We start from the raw sequence: 15,050 nt of genomic DNA on the forward strand, positions 1-15,050 counted from the left end.
ACACCAGTTGTGCTTGTGCCAGACGTGGAATGAAGAAATTGCTCCAGAGATCTTCTTCCAGCAGGTTCTATTGAAAGTCAGAAGTGGAACTGCAACCTGTATGCACTATTGCTGCCTAGCGGATCTTGTATTTTGCCAGAGCAAACTTTTTGGTCTATCCAAAGCTAGAAACTTGTAGCAGTCTCGGTAATTTAAAAAAGAATAAAATAAATATGGAGGTGATGGAATCAACATCATCAGCAGTGGGTGATGGTTCAGGTGATACAACCAAAAAAGAAGACCGCAGCAACAAGCCAGGGACATCGTCAACATATGAAATGCCATGGTAAATCTAGCAAAAACATCTCTGATCAGAACTTGATATATCTCCCACTTTAGTATTATGGTAATAACATACGAATATGTCATGACCACTATGAACTCAGTAGTCCTGGGCTCCTAAAACCCATTCTATAGATGGTTTGTGGCTAAATGCATATTGCACTTACCTTACAAGTCTTTACAAACATGTCGAGAAGTAAAAATGGATTTGTAAATTGTGAAAGAAATTGTCCTTTGATGTACTGTATGTTTCACCATGTTTCATGTTTCAGTGAAATTGCAGTATTTAAAATATGTTAGCCCATAACCATCATGGAATCATTGGAAATGTGCATCAAAATTTGCATCAAAATCACTTTTGTAAGATAGCCTCTTTCCTAGGAATTTAAGAGCCTACTCTGAATGTAGATTATTAATATATTTTTCTGTCAATAAGAAAGTCCTGTTAAATGGATAGTACAGTTTTGGTTGAGATGGGGCTTCAGGTATCCAATGTGTTTTATGAAGAGTTTTGAGATACATGTAATAAGAAACCTGTTATGAAATATGAAATAGCATATAATTCCAAGAGTAATTCAAAGTTTATTTGATAGAATTTGTTTTGAATTGGCTGAAATATCCCAAATAAAGTAATCCTATTAAGAGGAGGGACCCACCTTTTATTAGAAATGCTTTGTTTTTTGGATATCTCGGCCATTTCAAAACTAATTTTCATAAAATAAAGATTGAATTCCTCTTAAAATTGTATGCCCTTTAAGATTTCATAGGTGGTTTCTATGTGAGCCTATCTTGCAAAAGGTTAAAAGTTGAATCCTCACCTTGACCAGGACTATACCATCACTTTAATGTCATTGTATCAAAGGGAAAGAAGAACTGCACAAAAATCCAAAAACATGTTCATGTTCTCTCGTCTTAAATGAATTTTTATTGAGAAATTGTCTTTTCTTCATGTATTCTCCATTCTTGATCTATACATTTAGATTCTAAAACCATCCAGACATATTTTCAGGGACTGTTGCTTCCTGCTATTCTGGGGGAAAATCATGGTGAATTATGTGGAGAATTACTCAAAACAAGCTGACAGCTGTGTTCTTTTATCTTGTAAAACCTTTTGGTACACATATGAGCCTGTAGACTTTACATTATAAAGACAATTAAAGACCCTGTACATTTTTTTAAAAAATCTGAAATACATGTGAAACACACTGCTGAACTTGTCCATGTCACAGAATGTTTGCTTTTGAGCTGTTCAGTAGTTGCTGCTCAGGCTATGGCAGCTCATAATTCTTTTTTTTGGGGGGGGGGGTGGTTGGGGTGGGAAACTCACTAGTTGCAATTTATGAAAAGCTACAGTGTATGTGCCGATTTTTTTTCTCATTAGTACATAATGGAATTTTGTTGTGGATGCATTTGTTTGCTATGTTGTTATTGTGCTGGTGCTGTGCTAGTCATGGTGCTAGGTTAGTAGTTATAGGATGTATCGGATGTACAATTATATGTTCACAGTAGCTCACATGTGAATAGCTAATTCCCACCACTGATTTGCCGTCTGGTCACTGCTATCCACAGGGTTGAGAAATATCGTCCCACAGTCCTCACTGACGTTGTGGGCAATGAGGAAACGGTTTCAAGACTGGACATCTTTGCGAGAGAAGGAAATGTTCCCAATGTGATCATTGCGGTGAGTAGTGCATTACAGTCAGGCATCCGTACAAGTATATCTACCCAATGGGTGATTTCAAGTTCGGTGCTAGTGCGAGTGCTAGTGCTAGCTCCCAAATAACAGCGTTAAATCGAGCTCCAACACCGACGGTCAGATTAACGAGGTGATACCGATCAAAATTATCGATCACCAGCACTTGGTGTTGGAATCACAGTACCGCGAGCTCCGCGGGAATTGCGCGACGAAAAAAGTGATGCCGCGTGAATTCTGTCAAATATTAAAAGATGTAGTCAAAACTGCTTAGTTTTAGACACATAGGCCCAAATTCACGAAGGTGGTACAAATGAAACCATGGGTTAAACCATGGACAAAGACCATGGAGCGCCAAGTGTCGCACGGAATATTTCGATACGAAATTGGTCATTTCGTCGACAAATTGACCGTTTTGTTAACGAAATTATCATTTCGTGGATGAAATGTTCATTTAGTTACAAAATGTTGTCATTTCGTTACAAAGTAAACATTTCATCAACGAAATGACTGATTTCGTAACGAAATATTCCATGGGACACTTGGCGCTCCATGGTTTTTGTCCATGGTTTAAACCATGGTTTCATTTGTACCACCTTCGTGAATTTGGGCCATAGTGAGGAAAACGGATTAAAATGCCACAAATTTCATCCATTCCCCAAAATACAACTATCTTTATTTTGCTCCCAGGCTCAGATTTATGTAACCATGTCTAGAGTGTTGGTTTACGTTTACGTGGGTGAGCACTGCATTAACATAGACTTTGCACGTAAAACGAATACCTACTTATGGACGTTAATGTGGGTTTCGCACAGCAACGCTAACACCAGCACCAAACTTGAAATGATGGAAATGATAATCCCTAGGGGCTAGTGTTAGTCAGTGACGAAAAAGCACGTAAATCGCTAACACGAAAGGCGGAGCTCGGTTCAGCAGACGACATTCAACACCGAGCCCAGCACCAGCAACCGGAAATACGTCATAATTTTGAGGTCAACTCCCAACACCGACGTGATTTCAAGTTCGGTTTTATCGCCGGTGCTAGTGCTGAGATAGATAGCACTAGTACTAGCACCGAACTTGAAATCACCCAATATGTCGGAACTAGATCTCAAGTAAAAGGAGAAATGAACACACACACACACACACAAAGGTGCCATAACATTTTGAAATTTTGTTGGGACCTAGTCTTTGAGGAATAGGAGCTGTCCTGACTTTGATAAGAACACAGATGTGAGATCCTTTCTTTGGAGTTCCCTGGCAGTAGCAAGTCATGCCAAGGCACTTTATTTTCATAGCTTTATCTTTGAAGAGGACTTTTAAAGCCAGTGATCCAATGACCGTTTGCATCTAGAAGTATTTTATTGGTACTGTTAAAAGAAATCAAAATCAAATTCAGCAATAAGAAATTAAATAATCCCATGTGGCAAGCTGATGAATGAACAATGCCCTTTTCTAAGATGTGATTACCTTTTTGCAGAACAGTCTGTTTATTTGTTTTTATCACAAATCAATATTTCAGCCAAATAAAAAGTAGAGTAAAGGTTTGTAGCTTGATTGACAGTTGTGACTGGAGAGATATATTTTTTTTTATTTTAGAGTGGGGAAGTTGATAACATTGTCAAAACCAAATGCAATAGTAAACATGTAGGATTAAAGAATGAGCATTTTCCATCTGTGCCTCCATGTTTATGGAATCTGAAACGTGAGAATTAACCTCGCATCCTCTCTGTTAAGCTTACTTGTCTTATATTGATGACATGCTTTTGTGGGGAAACGCAAGTGTGTACAAAATTTGTGGTAAGTCCCTTGATATAAATTTCATGGGTATGGAACCCTGCCGATGGAAAGAAAGCATTGATAGAATAGAGAAAAACAACAATAAATGATATCATTTTTAGAAATTGCTGCATAACCATACAGCAATTATGAATTTTTTGTCCATTAATATGCTTGTTTTGTTTTGTTTTTTGTTTTTTTTCTACCAAGGAAGTATGAACATTTATAGACATTGTTAAGATATTATTTGTAGTTTTCATGATGTTTTTCTAGGGTCCCCCGGGGACAGGAAAGACGACCAGCATCCTGTGCCTGGCAAGAACAATGTTGGGACCAGCGTTCAAGGAAGCTGTGCTGGAGATGAATGCCTCCAATGAAAGGTTTGTGTCATCATCTTGAATCACTCGTATCTCACAAATCACCCAAATTAATTATCACATTGCATGACATCCAACAGTGAGAGAGGTTGAGAGTTTTCATATTGATGGTTACTGTAAAACGAGGAATGTGCGTGAGCATTTTGATTTCGCGAATTTCTTGAGCGCCAAGATTCGCGAAATTAAAATGCATGCAAAAGTTCTTGTCTACACTATATGCATTGAACGCCAGTGGCAATTCGCGAAAATTTCATGCTACGAATATATCATGTTTTACAGTAAGTCATGGGAAAAATGTCACTTTCTCATATGGACTGCAAGTAGATGGCAACAATTATTATTTTTTTTAACTGTTATTTCAGAGGCTCAGATATTGGGGAGGGGGAACAGATTTAAGGGATTCACTAGTGTTGAGAAGACTCAACTCTTTGCAACTGATTGACAAATTGCCCTACATCGACATAAATAAGCACTGAATTGATCAGTGTTTTAGTAGTAGCCACGATGAAAACACCTCGACGAAAGAATTTCATGAATTTGAAAAACTCAACTCTGCTACTTATTGTAGCTCAGCAGTGATGATTATATTCACAAGCTATTTCACTGGGAGAGAGGACGAGAAAATGATGGTTAATACATAATACGCTCAACATTTTTGTTTTTGTCTCCACATCTTTATTTTCCTCCATTTCCTATCTCTCCTAACTTTTATCATCGTCTTCCCCCTCTGACAGTTTCTTATTTGATTTTCATTGTTTTAATCTGCATTTGCATGTTCAGGGGTGTTGTTAATTTGTTATAAGATATAAAGAAGGTAATTTTAATATGATAGGAGGTAAGACCATTGCGAGGGAGCGAAGCAACCGAGGTGGGGGGGGGGGGAGGGTGTGGGAGGGGGGTTTCCCCCCTGGTCGGTAGGGAGCTTTTGGGATTTTTCACTTGAAATTGTGCAATCTAGTGCATACCTAAGAAGAAAATTTGAAGAACTTTGTTCTTACCTTGTATTATGCATATTGTGTAATCAACACACATACTGTTCATGTTTATTGCTAACAATCTAAGCTAGGAACTATAGGAATTACAGCCGGTGAGAAGCAAGTGAACAGGCGGTAAATTTTACCGGTTACTGGCTGTTAACGACATCCCTGCATGTTACTAATAGTGTAATGCAGAGCATGGGTTCCAAACATTTGCTAAATATAGGACTTATTCAATTGTCTAGGTGTGACTTTCTCGTAGATTCACTGTTACACTGATTATATGACATGATTGAGTTGAATGTGTAATCCATAAAAAGGTGCAACAGATTTGAATATATTTGAATATTTATGATGCCTGTCTCCCTCTTTTTCTTATTCTTTTTTCAACTTCTTGGCATCTTTTCTGATTGCTGTTTCATGTATTCTGTGTTGTACATGAAGAAACTGCAAACAATGTGTACTGTTATTGAATGTTGCATGCATTTAATCTCTGTGCACATACAGGGGCATCGACGTCGTGCGGAACAAGATCAAGATGTTTGCCCAGAAGAAAGTGACGCTGCCCAAAGGGAGACACAAGATCATCATTCTGGATGAAGCTGACAGGTGGGCGTTTCTTCCTTGTCCATGTTTACACTGGCTGCATGGTGGTGGTGGTTCCATGACATTTGCTCCTGGGACAATTGCTCCATGAAATATCTGCACGCGAAGCCAAATATAAATTCTACCCACAGACATAATCCTAATCCTGTTCCTCACATCAAACTGGACTTAAAACCCTTTCACAACCCTAACCTTAAGTGCTTGGAGAGAATAAGACCAGAGCAATTGTTGCAGGAGCAAATGTTGTGTCACCAGTGGTAGTGCATTGCTTTGGTTAAACATTCACTCCAGCTGTAGAATGCATACACATCCACCTCTCCTGAAATATGCATAAACAAGAAATAGGAAGATGTATTATATGAATTGAATACATTGTAAGGTACTTATTTACTGTTTCCTTTCCGACACAAAACCAATACTATTTGAGGAAGAGGTCTTGTTTTGCATACTTTAAAGTAACATTTAGTTATTGAGTTTACACACTAGCAAGGTATTGCATGTACCTTCTGACCATATCCATGTATTCTTTTTCTTTTAATTTTATTTCAATCTTATCATTACACTTTTATCCAGTCAATGAAGAAGTGCAATGTACTGAATTTTCCTCTTTTTTGGAGAACATCTGTTCAAACAAAGTGAAGTATGGAAGATCAATTGAAATTACTAATTTTCAAATTTTGTTCCTATATTTTTCTGTTTGTTGAGCTTTGTTTATAGCAAATACGAATGTTTGTATCTCCGTGCAATTTGAATGAAATTATGCAAATCATGGTTAATGTTTGCAGTCATCTCTTTTATTCTTTATTAACTACATGTAGAGTGATAGTCATGATAAAATCTAGGATGTCACCATAGAAAGCTATAGCAGTTTTGACAGTTTTTAAGAATTTTTGACTGTGTGGTAGTTTTGTCGTTAGAGTGTACATAGAAAGGACATGTGCCCATGGAATATTGAAATTACAATTTTAGAGTTAGCATTTTACATGTTCATTTCCCAGCATGACAGGTGCAGCCCAGCAGGCGATGCGTCGGACGATGGAGATCTACTCGAAGACGACTCGCTTTGCCCTCGCCTGCAACGCCTCGGACAAGATCATCGAGCCCATCCAGTCGCGCTGCGCCGTGCTGCGGTACTCGCGGCTCACCGACGCCCAGATCCTGAAGCGGCTCCTCGAGATCTGCGAGGCGGAGGGCGTGGATAAGACAGAGGAGGGGCTGGAGGCGATCATCTACACGGCCCAGGGGGATATGAGACAGGTGGGAATATTATTGCCATGGTAACGGATGAGTTCTCACTGCCAGGGATCTCACTGCCAGGGATGTGAGAGTTCAGTTTTATCTGATTTCAATTTTTTTCTGTTCTGCCCAAAACCTACTTTTCAGACTTTTGGCAATTGAAATACATTGAAATGCTCACAGTTTAAAGCACTTCAGACTTGTTTTTGTCATAAGTTTCAGATTTTTAAAGATTTTTTTTTTCTGCAAGTATTCTCATACCCCTGTCACTGCTCACATGAGCTACATAATTGGTGTAAAACCTTTTGTATGTGGAGTGCTTGTGTATTTTGCATATTCCCAAACTTTGATCTTCAATGAGAGGGAGGAAAAAATAAAGGCTTCATTTTCCAGCAGAAAAACACAATTGTGTTCTTGGCATTTACACAAAAAGCACTTTTTTTCCCTCTCTCTTTCTCTCTCTCTCTCTGCCCATCACCACCACTGCATGTCAAGCTATGTATAACCTTCACTGACCCCACAAATTGTTGATACGTGTATACAGGTAATAGGCATAGTGGATCGTGCAACATCTAAGATAGGCAGTGCTGCATTGCACATTACATAGCATGATAATTTTGATCGTGCTAGCTGCCTACAGACTTATTGCATCAATTTGAGACTAATAGACCATGATTAGATAAACTGTTTGGTTTGTTTGTTGTTGTTGTTTTACTGGAATACCTTTCACACAAACTGTGCACTTGTGACAGAGACATCCACACCTTTGACTTGTGATTTATTTGGACCACACTTCCACTGTGTGCTATCCACAAATTCCAAAATTCTTGACTTCCGTAATACCATGTTTGGATGGGAGAAAAAAAAATCTGGCCCCATTGTACAATCTTTCCTAAATTTGAGTCAATTTATACCTATTTTTTTTTTCAGTCAGAACGGTTGGGAGGTTTTGGGCATAGACCTAGATATTGCATTAAGTCGTTGAAGACTAGTCCCAAGAACACTTGGGCAGGTGTCTATGGGAACTTGTGTTATAGCCAAATCAGCTATCCTCAGGGTTAATGGGACACTTTGTTATAGGAAGGGAGGGGGTAGGGGGCAGCTCCATCTTTTATACACCAGCAGCAACTTGTGATTGAGCAGTTTCGATTCCTGTGTTAGGAAGCCCCTGTATTATATTTTCTGCATGTAAACAGAACACAGAAGCATTCCTTAACCGGAAGGATACACACATTCCCCACCCCATAATTGATTAGAATCACCACTTTGATTGCTTCCTGTATCTGGACAGGCCATCAACAACCTGCAGTCCACACACGCTGGGTTTGGTTCCATAACGAGCGAGAACGTGTTCAAGGTGAGTTGCGGAGCTAGCGATTGCAGCTCAAAGGCAGCTTGTTCAGAATGTGGTTTATGATGTTTTGACATGACCTTTTCAGTTTATTGCCAAAGGAAAAGATGGCGGCCATTAGCGATTGCTCATGCAGAAGACTGGATTAAAGGCACATGGTCCCGGTGGTTTATTTGAATGCGTATGCGGGAGCACAGTGCAAGTTTCCTATAGAGACCTACACTATCGACTCCTCTTTAGCGCTTCTGCTTTGACCCATTTCCGCGAGTCAGAAGAAGTCCGATCCACTGTAGTCAGTGGTCCAATTGCATTTCAGCTCATGATTGGGCTGAGGGGGATGACAGCTTTAGCAAACTTCTTTTGTGATGTCATACTAAGAAGCACATATGCACGCACCCTGGCATTACTACAGACTGCGTGATGTGCAGAGAAGACAACGAAGGTAACTTTACCTAGCAACGCCTACACGCTTTACTCAGGATGACAGCTTAACTCCGGCAATTTTCATATCAATGCTAATGGTGATCGGCAGTATCATTCAGCAGCGCCCTCATACCCACCAGGACTAAGCACCTTTAAGTCATTGCTGCACTGTTTTCCCATCACAAGATCAGAGCCATATTGACATTTCAATCCTCAGAGCCTTTTTGTTTAACAGTTCTACCTGTATTTTGCAGAGACTTTTCAATGAGCCTTTCACATTACTGCCTTTTGCCTGTGTTAACTCTTCAATTTCTTTAGCCTTTATCTTTGATACATTTAGTCTCTTAAAACTTTTGAGTAACTCTTTCATTTTGTAGAATTTTTATGGTAACCCTACCATTTGCATAGCTGTTCTATTATGTCTTTCATTCTCATAGGGTTTTTGTTTTGTTGGCCCACTAATCATCATGCAATGAAATTCAGGACTACAGTGCACTCCCGTTATATAACGAACATGGTTATAATGAAATCCCGGTTACAACAAAGTAAAAATTTAGGCTCCAACATTATCAGCTCTATGTTCTGTATTGTTTATTTGTTCAGTTGTAACGAAATTTTGATATAATGAAAGAAAACTGCCGGTCCCAAGAACTTCATTATAGTAGTAGTCGTAGTTTTGTAGAGACCAATTATGAAAAGTGCACAGTGCCATAGTTTGTTTTAGCTGTAACATTTTTTGTCTTTTTAAGCCTGCAGAAATAGTTGCATTTGAGTCATAAGTCACACTTGGTGGTGTGTTCTCAAGATATTAGGATTCATGTCAGTCACCCAAAACATGAAATCTACCTAAAATGTGTCATTTCGTATGATAGACATAAAATTAAAAAGATATCCATTGCTATCTTCCAATAACACCTCTCATTCCCCTTTACTTTTCTTCTATGCCAAGGTGTGTGATGAGCCCCACCCCCAGCTGATCAAAGCCATGCTGGATCACTGTATCCAGGGTGACATAGACCAGGCCTATGAGGTCATGCAACACATGTGGCACATGGGCTACTCGGCCGATGACATCATCACCAATGTCTTCCGCTCGTGCAAGACACACCAGATGGCAGAGTACCTCAAACTGGAGTTCATCAAGGTCAGAATCATGGCAGTAGCCGTAATTTTATCTTCCCTTACCATAAAAACAGTCATGTGATTTTGACCATTTGAGAGGTTCTTGCAGAGAAAATTTGATAACATTTTTTTTTTTTTTCATTTATGGTCTATTCATTTTGATAATTTTGATATCATCATAGAAGTAGCATGTCATAAGTTCCTTTGTAAGTTTGTGCAAACATCAAATGTGCGTAAATCTTTTTTCAGAGGAACCAAGGTAAGTATGTAATTTAGACCAATGATGTTGTGTTCATTCTGTGTATAATTAAGTAAATTTTTTAACAATGCAAAGTTGACTCACATGACTAACCCTGTGACACCTTTAGTAAATCATGCCAAGTCAAACTGGTCATGTGCCTTGCAAAATGTTGAAGTGCCGTTTCGTTTTTGCCCATTTAGTTTAACAATGCAAGCAGCACTTACGAGGTCTGTATAGCAGTTTAAGATAAGGGTTCAAGCCAAGGGACCCAGACTAGGGTACTAATGTAGCATAGTTTCATGAAATTTAACCCGAGAGCTAGGGGGACAGGTAGACTGTTTGGAGGTTTGATTTATAGAGACAAAGTATGAGAGTGGATGCGATAGAAATGGTTCAAATGACAGTGAACCAAAGAAACGATACCCAAATCACTTCAACTTGTGTGAAATGATATAAGGATGTAGTGACGCATGGCATTCATTTGTGTGATTACTGTTTGTTTTGATTTGTCACAACAGGAAATAGGGCTGACACACATGAGGATCGCAGAGGGAGTAAACTCGCTCCTGCAACTCTCCGGCCTGTTGGCGAGGCTGTGCCAAAAGTCGACCATGCCCCCGGAGGAAGCTTGAAAATAAGCCAAGGCTGCCAAGTTCTGTTCCCCCGTGCTGGACGTTGCGTGCCCCGATGCAGTCATGAGCTATCATTACATGAAATGTTGGCTTCTTGACCACTGAATGGTGTGGCCCAAGGCTGCGGTCAGCTCGATTCCCCCTGAAAAAAAGTTAGCATCATCACAAAGTGTATCTAGCAGGCATTCCTCACTGTGGACTCTGGACTGTCATGTAAATACCTCTGTGTACATTACTGGTCAATGACTGTGCTACAAACATTTGTATTTACAATTCTCTGTAGAGAATGACCACTGTGATATTTTCCGCGATACAACATATTTCAAATAGTCAAAAGGCAGTCAATAAGTAGTAGGTCCAGCCATACTTACCAGGGATGGTACAGTACTGGTGGAGATGAGAATTGGGCTTTGTACTTTTTGCGAGATACCAAGAAAACACTTATGAATAGTACGGAGCATACTATTTTAAGAGGAATTCAAAGTTTACTTGATGAAAATCGGGTTTGGAATGACTGAAACATCCAAAAACAAAGTAAAACAAAGCGATCGTCATAAAGTGTGGGTTCCACACTTACTAGAATCACTCTGTTTTGGATATCTCAGCCATTTCGAAACCAATTTTCATCAAATAAACGTTGAATTCCTCATGGAATTACAATGCTCTTTCATATTTCAAAAGAGGTTTCTCATTATCTCACCAAAAAATGTTAGAAACCTGAAACTAGGTCTCAACCAAAACTGTACAATCCCTTTGAGGGAGAATGATTCCCAAATATATGTGACCCTGCACCACAAAACCAACAAAAAGTCACCAACATGGATTTGTAGTTAAGGGAAGATTCTGAAAGAGCAGACTCTAAGCTTTAAAATGGTGTATAACTCAACTCAAATGGACTCTCCTAACCTATCTAAATATTGGAAAGAAAGCACACTCTGGAAAAATGTGAACTGAGAAAAGAGGCTCTGAAGTACAGGGTCTATTCAAGCGCTAATCTTTTACCAAGCCATGCTGCCTGTGCGATGAATAGAACAAAAAACAGGATGTAAACCACAGGAGCAACAACAATGAATGGATTATTAGATTAAGCTGAAATTAGGCACGCTATATCAACACGTTCTGTCCATGATTAATGTGAACTTTCAAAGCAGTAGCATTAACCTTTCAAAAGTTATTAGAGTTGAAAGTGAAGAGTGTGCAAAGGATTTTCATGAAATGAAAAGGGGCCCCTAAAATATACCTGATCACACTACTCTACCAAAAAAGGGTTGTAGATAAACTGCTGAAAACCCACTTTCCCATTCATTTTATGATTCCAAATTCAAGAATAATGTAGAAGAAAAAAAGCTCTTTCAGAAAGTATGGAAAACTCAAAATTGACTTGGTTGACCCGTTTCACCTTTTTTGAGTCCTCAAGCAAAATCATCAGATTGTCCGATGTTCCTCACACATTGTTGATGTGTTATACTAATATTGCTGAATTTGCTCAATCCACATGTATATTTGGGTTTCATTCCCATTTAAGTGAAGGCTATGGATAAGGTTTTGAGTTCTTTTATTTTTGAGATATGTCGCATTGATGTAGTGATTCACACCTATAAATTCTGGAGCTGATGAATATTACCACCAATCAAATCATATTCATATAAACTTGAAGTAGTCATCCCCATTTGCAACATTGGGAGGGAGAAGGGGTATGACAACTACCGGTACTATAGAAAGGGCTCACTATTACTAATCACAGTTAAGGACACATTGGGGGAAAAATGGATTCATGGTGTCCACATTAAATTTGCCAAATACATTTAAAGGAGACCTCCGGATGATTTTCAGATTTTTACATTTGAACAACTACAAATTAGTTGTACTAATGACAGAGTTTCAGAATTTATGATAACTGGCATGAAGAATAAAATAATATTTTCGAAATTTAAAACAAATTGCAGTGAACAAGGATGATGACATAGCAGAGTCACTGTAAGAATGCATGAGTTGGGCGTCAAGGAAGCAGAACAAAAGAAGAAGGCGTGCATAGATTATACACAGGCGAACTCGGAAGTAAGTGGTATTGTAATGGAATTACACTGCTACATTTCTGAAATATGTGAACCTCCTATGTCATCATCCTTGTTCAGTGTAATTTGTTTGAGGTTTTTGAAAGTATTGTTTCTCTGCTCAAGAACCACAATAAATTCCACAAATATGATACATAGAACTATTGATTTATGTACTACATGATGTGAAATTATGAAAATCGTCTGGAATTCCCCTTTAATCTTTTTCCACATTGACAAGGAAAATTCATTGAGCATTCACAGCTTTTGAAGGAAGTTCTTCCATTTCTAGTGGCTATTAATGCATGAGGCCTACATGTAATTTAGGTTGGTATTTGACCAATATTGTTCTTACACCCAAATGTCACTTGAAACATTGAAATTTAATGACAATTTTCAGGGGCTTGAAAAATAGGGTTTATACTTCTTAGAAGAGCACTTTTTGTAGATTGATCAGAAGTGTTATTTTTTCTAGGAAATGAATGTCTGTTACAAGGAAGTTTGTGTAAGTATGTTCAATCTCACTGTCAGTGCCTTGAAAAGGGATGTCACAAGTAAACATGAAATGAGTGATGCTTGTATTTAAATGAGGCCATGAGCATGTGATAATAAAGGGAAACTAAATTGTTTTCTTCCATGTATTCTAAGAGCATTTATCAGTTTGATGTGGATTTAGTGTGTAATGAATTTTTATCTCCATATGCATAATGTCAAATTGGTATACTGATGTTTGTACCCCACAATTTTCTGTGACTAGTAAACCATCTCAAATCTACAAGGACTACAGTCAACCTTGCTTACCTTGACTTCACATAAAGTCAAATAATCGCCTAAAGTCCTCTTCTCTTTAATCCCTCAAGATAAAGTCAAGTTTTCTCTAAGTCGAACCTATTTCTTCAGTCCAAATCGATTTGACTTAGGCAAGGTTGACTGTATATGGAGTTTTAAAGTGTCTCCCACCCCAACAGTTATGCTTAGCATCTATTGTTCATGATACTGTTGATTTTCTGTTACTCCGATTCTGAATAGATTTCAGTGCAAGATGCACATACTACATTCATATATTTTGATCACTAGTTTCCTTTGAGTGTTAGAGAATGGCCATAGACACCTGTTAAACCTACCCTACAATTGCCTACACTCATTTCATTCCTCAGAACTCTCATCTAGTAACGTGAGATTGACACAAAAACATTCCTTACTTTCAGTGACACAACACAACCACTTCCACAGACGCAGGGATGTGGCATTACGCAATTTGCTTTCATGTTTTATTCACAGAATTTCTTGAATAGGAATTCACATTTGGTATTTTTATTCTGTACCTCATCATATATGTAAGTGAAAACAGTCTCATGAAACCAAAAGTGGACTTAGCTCGATATGAACACTATTAATCTTCATGTAATATCGTAAATTACACACACAGAATAATACATGTTTAGAGCAAAATGTGCATCTAATGCACTGACAAATTGTACGGATTTTATCAGTTTCAATTTGATGCGAGTTGAAATACTCTTGAGGTCTTCTCACACAGTGTTGATTCACAATGGAAATAAAGGATGCAATTGTACATAAGACTGACATCCCCTAAACTGAACTTTGCTACGACTAGAGTCATCAACATATTCAATATCTTGGGATATGCTATTCACTTTTTCAAAATGCTGTGAAATTATATCTCAATCATTCATATGCATTTAATGACTTGAGTACCTTGGCTAAAAATTGGACAAAAAAGTTTTCAAATACAGTTAAACTCGCATAAGTCGATCTTCTCGGGACTGAGCAAAACACATCGACTTAGGCGATTTTCGACTTGTACGTAAGTCGAAAAAAAATCGACTTACAGTTACACCACACGTACATTATGTATGATGTACATGTATGTTGTCTACTCTGAAGCCGAGAGCTGGAGCGGTGTGCCACAGCACGGGTCGCCCGGCAGGGCCCCGGCTAACTTTGTATGGACAGTGCATTAGTATTGGCACAGGTCCAATTACTTTACACCCTTGTTAAACCTTGGGGAAGTGAATATGAACGACATTTGAGCAGTGATTGATTCCAGTTTACCATACCGTGGCTTGAAATGAGTGTAGAGGTGCAATTCTGATTTACCCGTGCCCGTAACTTCCCCCCTACTTTCCGCTTTGAAAACTCAGCAGCTTCATCCATACCACTCCACTGCACAGTGCTGCAAATGCCAAGCTACACTGCAAGGCTCATACTATACTG

General features: G+C 38.6%; 1 protein-coding gene across 1 annotated transcript; it reads left to right on the forward strand.

Annotated features, from left to right (window-relative positions):
• On the forward strand, positions 1-13,464 carry LOC140227977 (replication factor C subunit 2-like). The gene is made up of 8 exons (XM_072308360.1): positions 1-325; positions 1,891-2,002; positions 4,067-4,173; positions 5,655-5,756; positions 6,752-7,010; positions 8,281-8,346; positions 9,713-9,907; positions 10,645-13,464. The coding sequence occupies exons 1-8, from the start codon at positions 213-215 to the stop codon at positions 10,756-10,758; spliced, it is 1,068 nt and encodes a 355-aa protein (XP_072164461.1). The 5' UTR covers positions 1-212; the 3' UTR covers positions 10,759-13,464.
• Positions 13,465-15,050: the final 1,586 nt, after the last annotated feature.

This window comes from Diadema setosum, chromosome 4 (assembly GCF_964275005.1).
Source record: "Diadema setosum chromosome 4, eeDiaSeto1, whole genome shotgun sequence".
In the NCBI taxonomy this organism is placed as follows: Eukaryota; Metazoa; Echinodermata; class Echinoidea; order Diadematoida; family Diadematidae; genus Diadema; species Diadema setosum.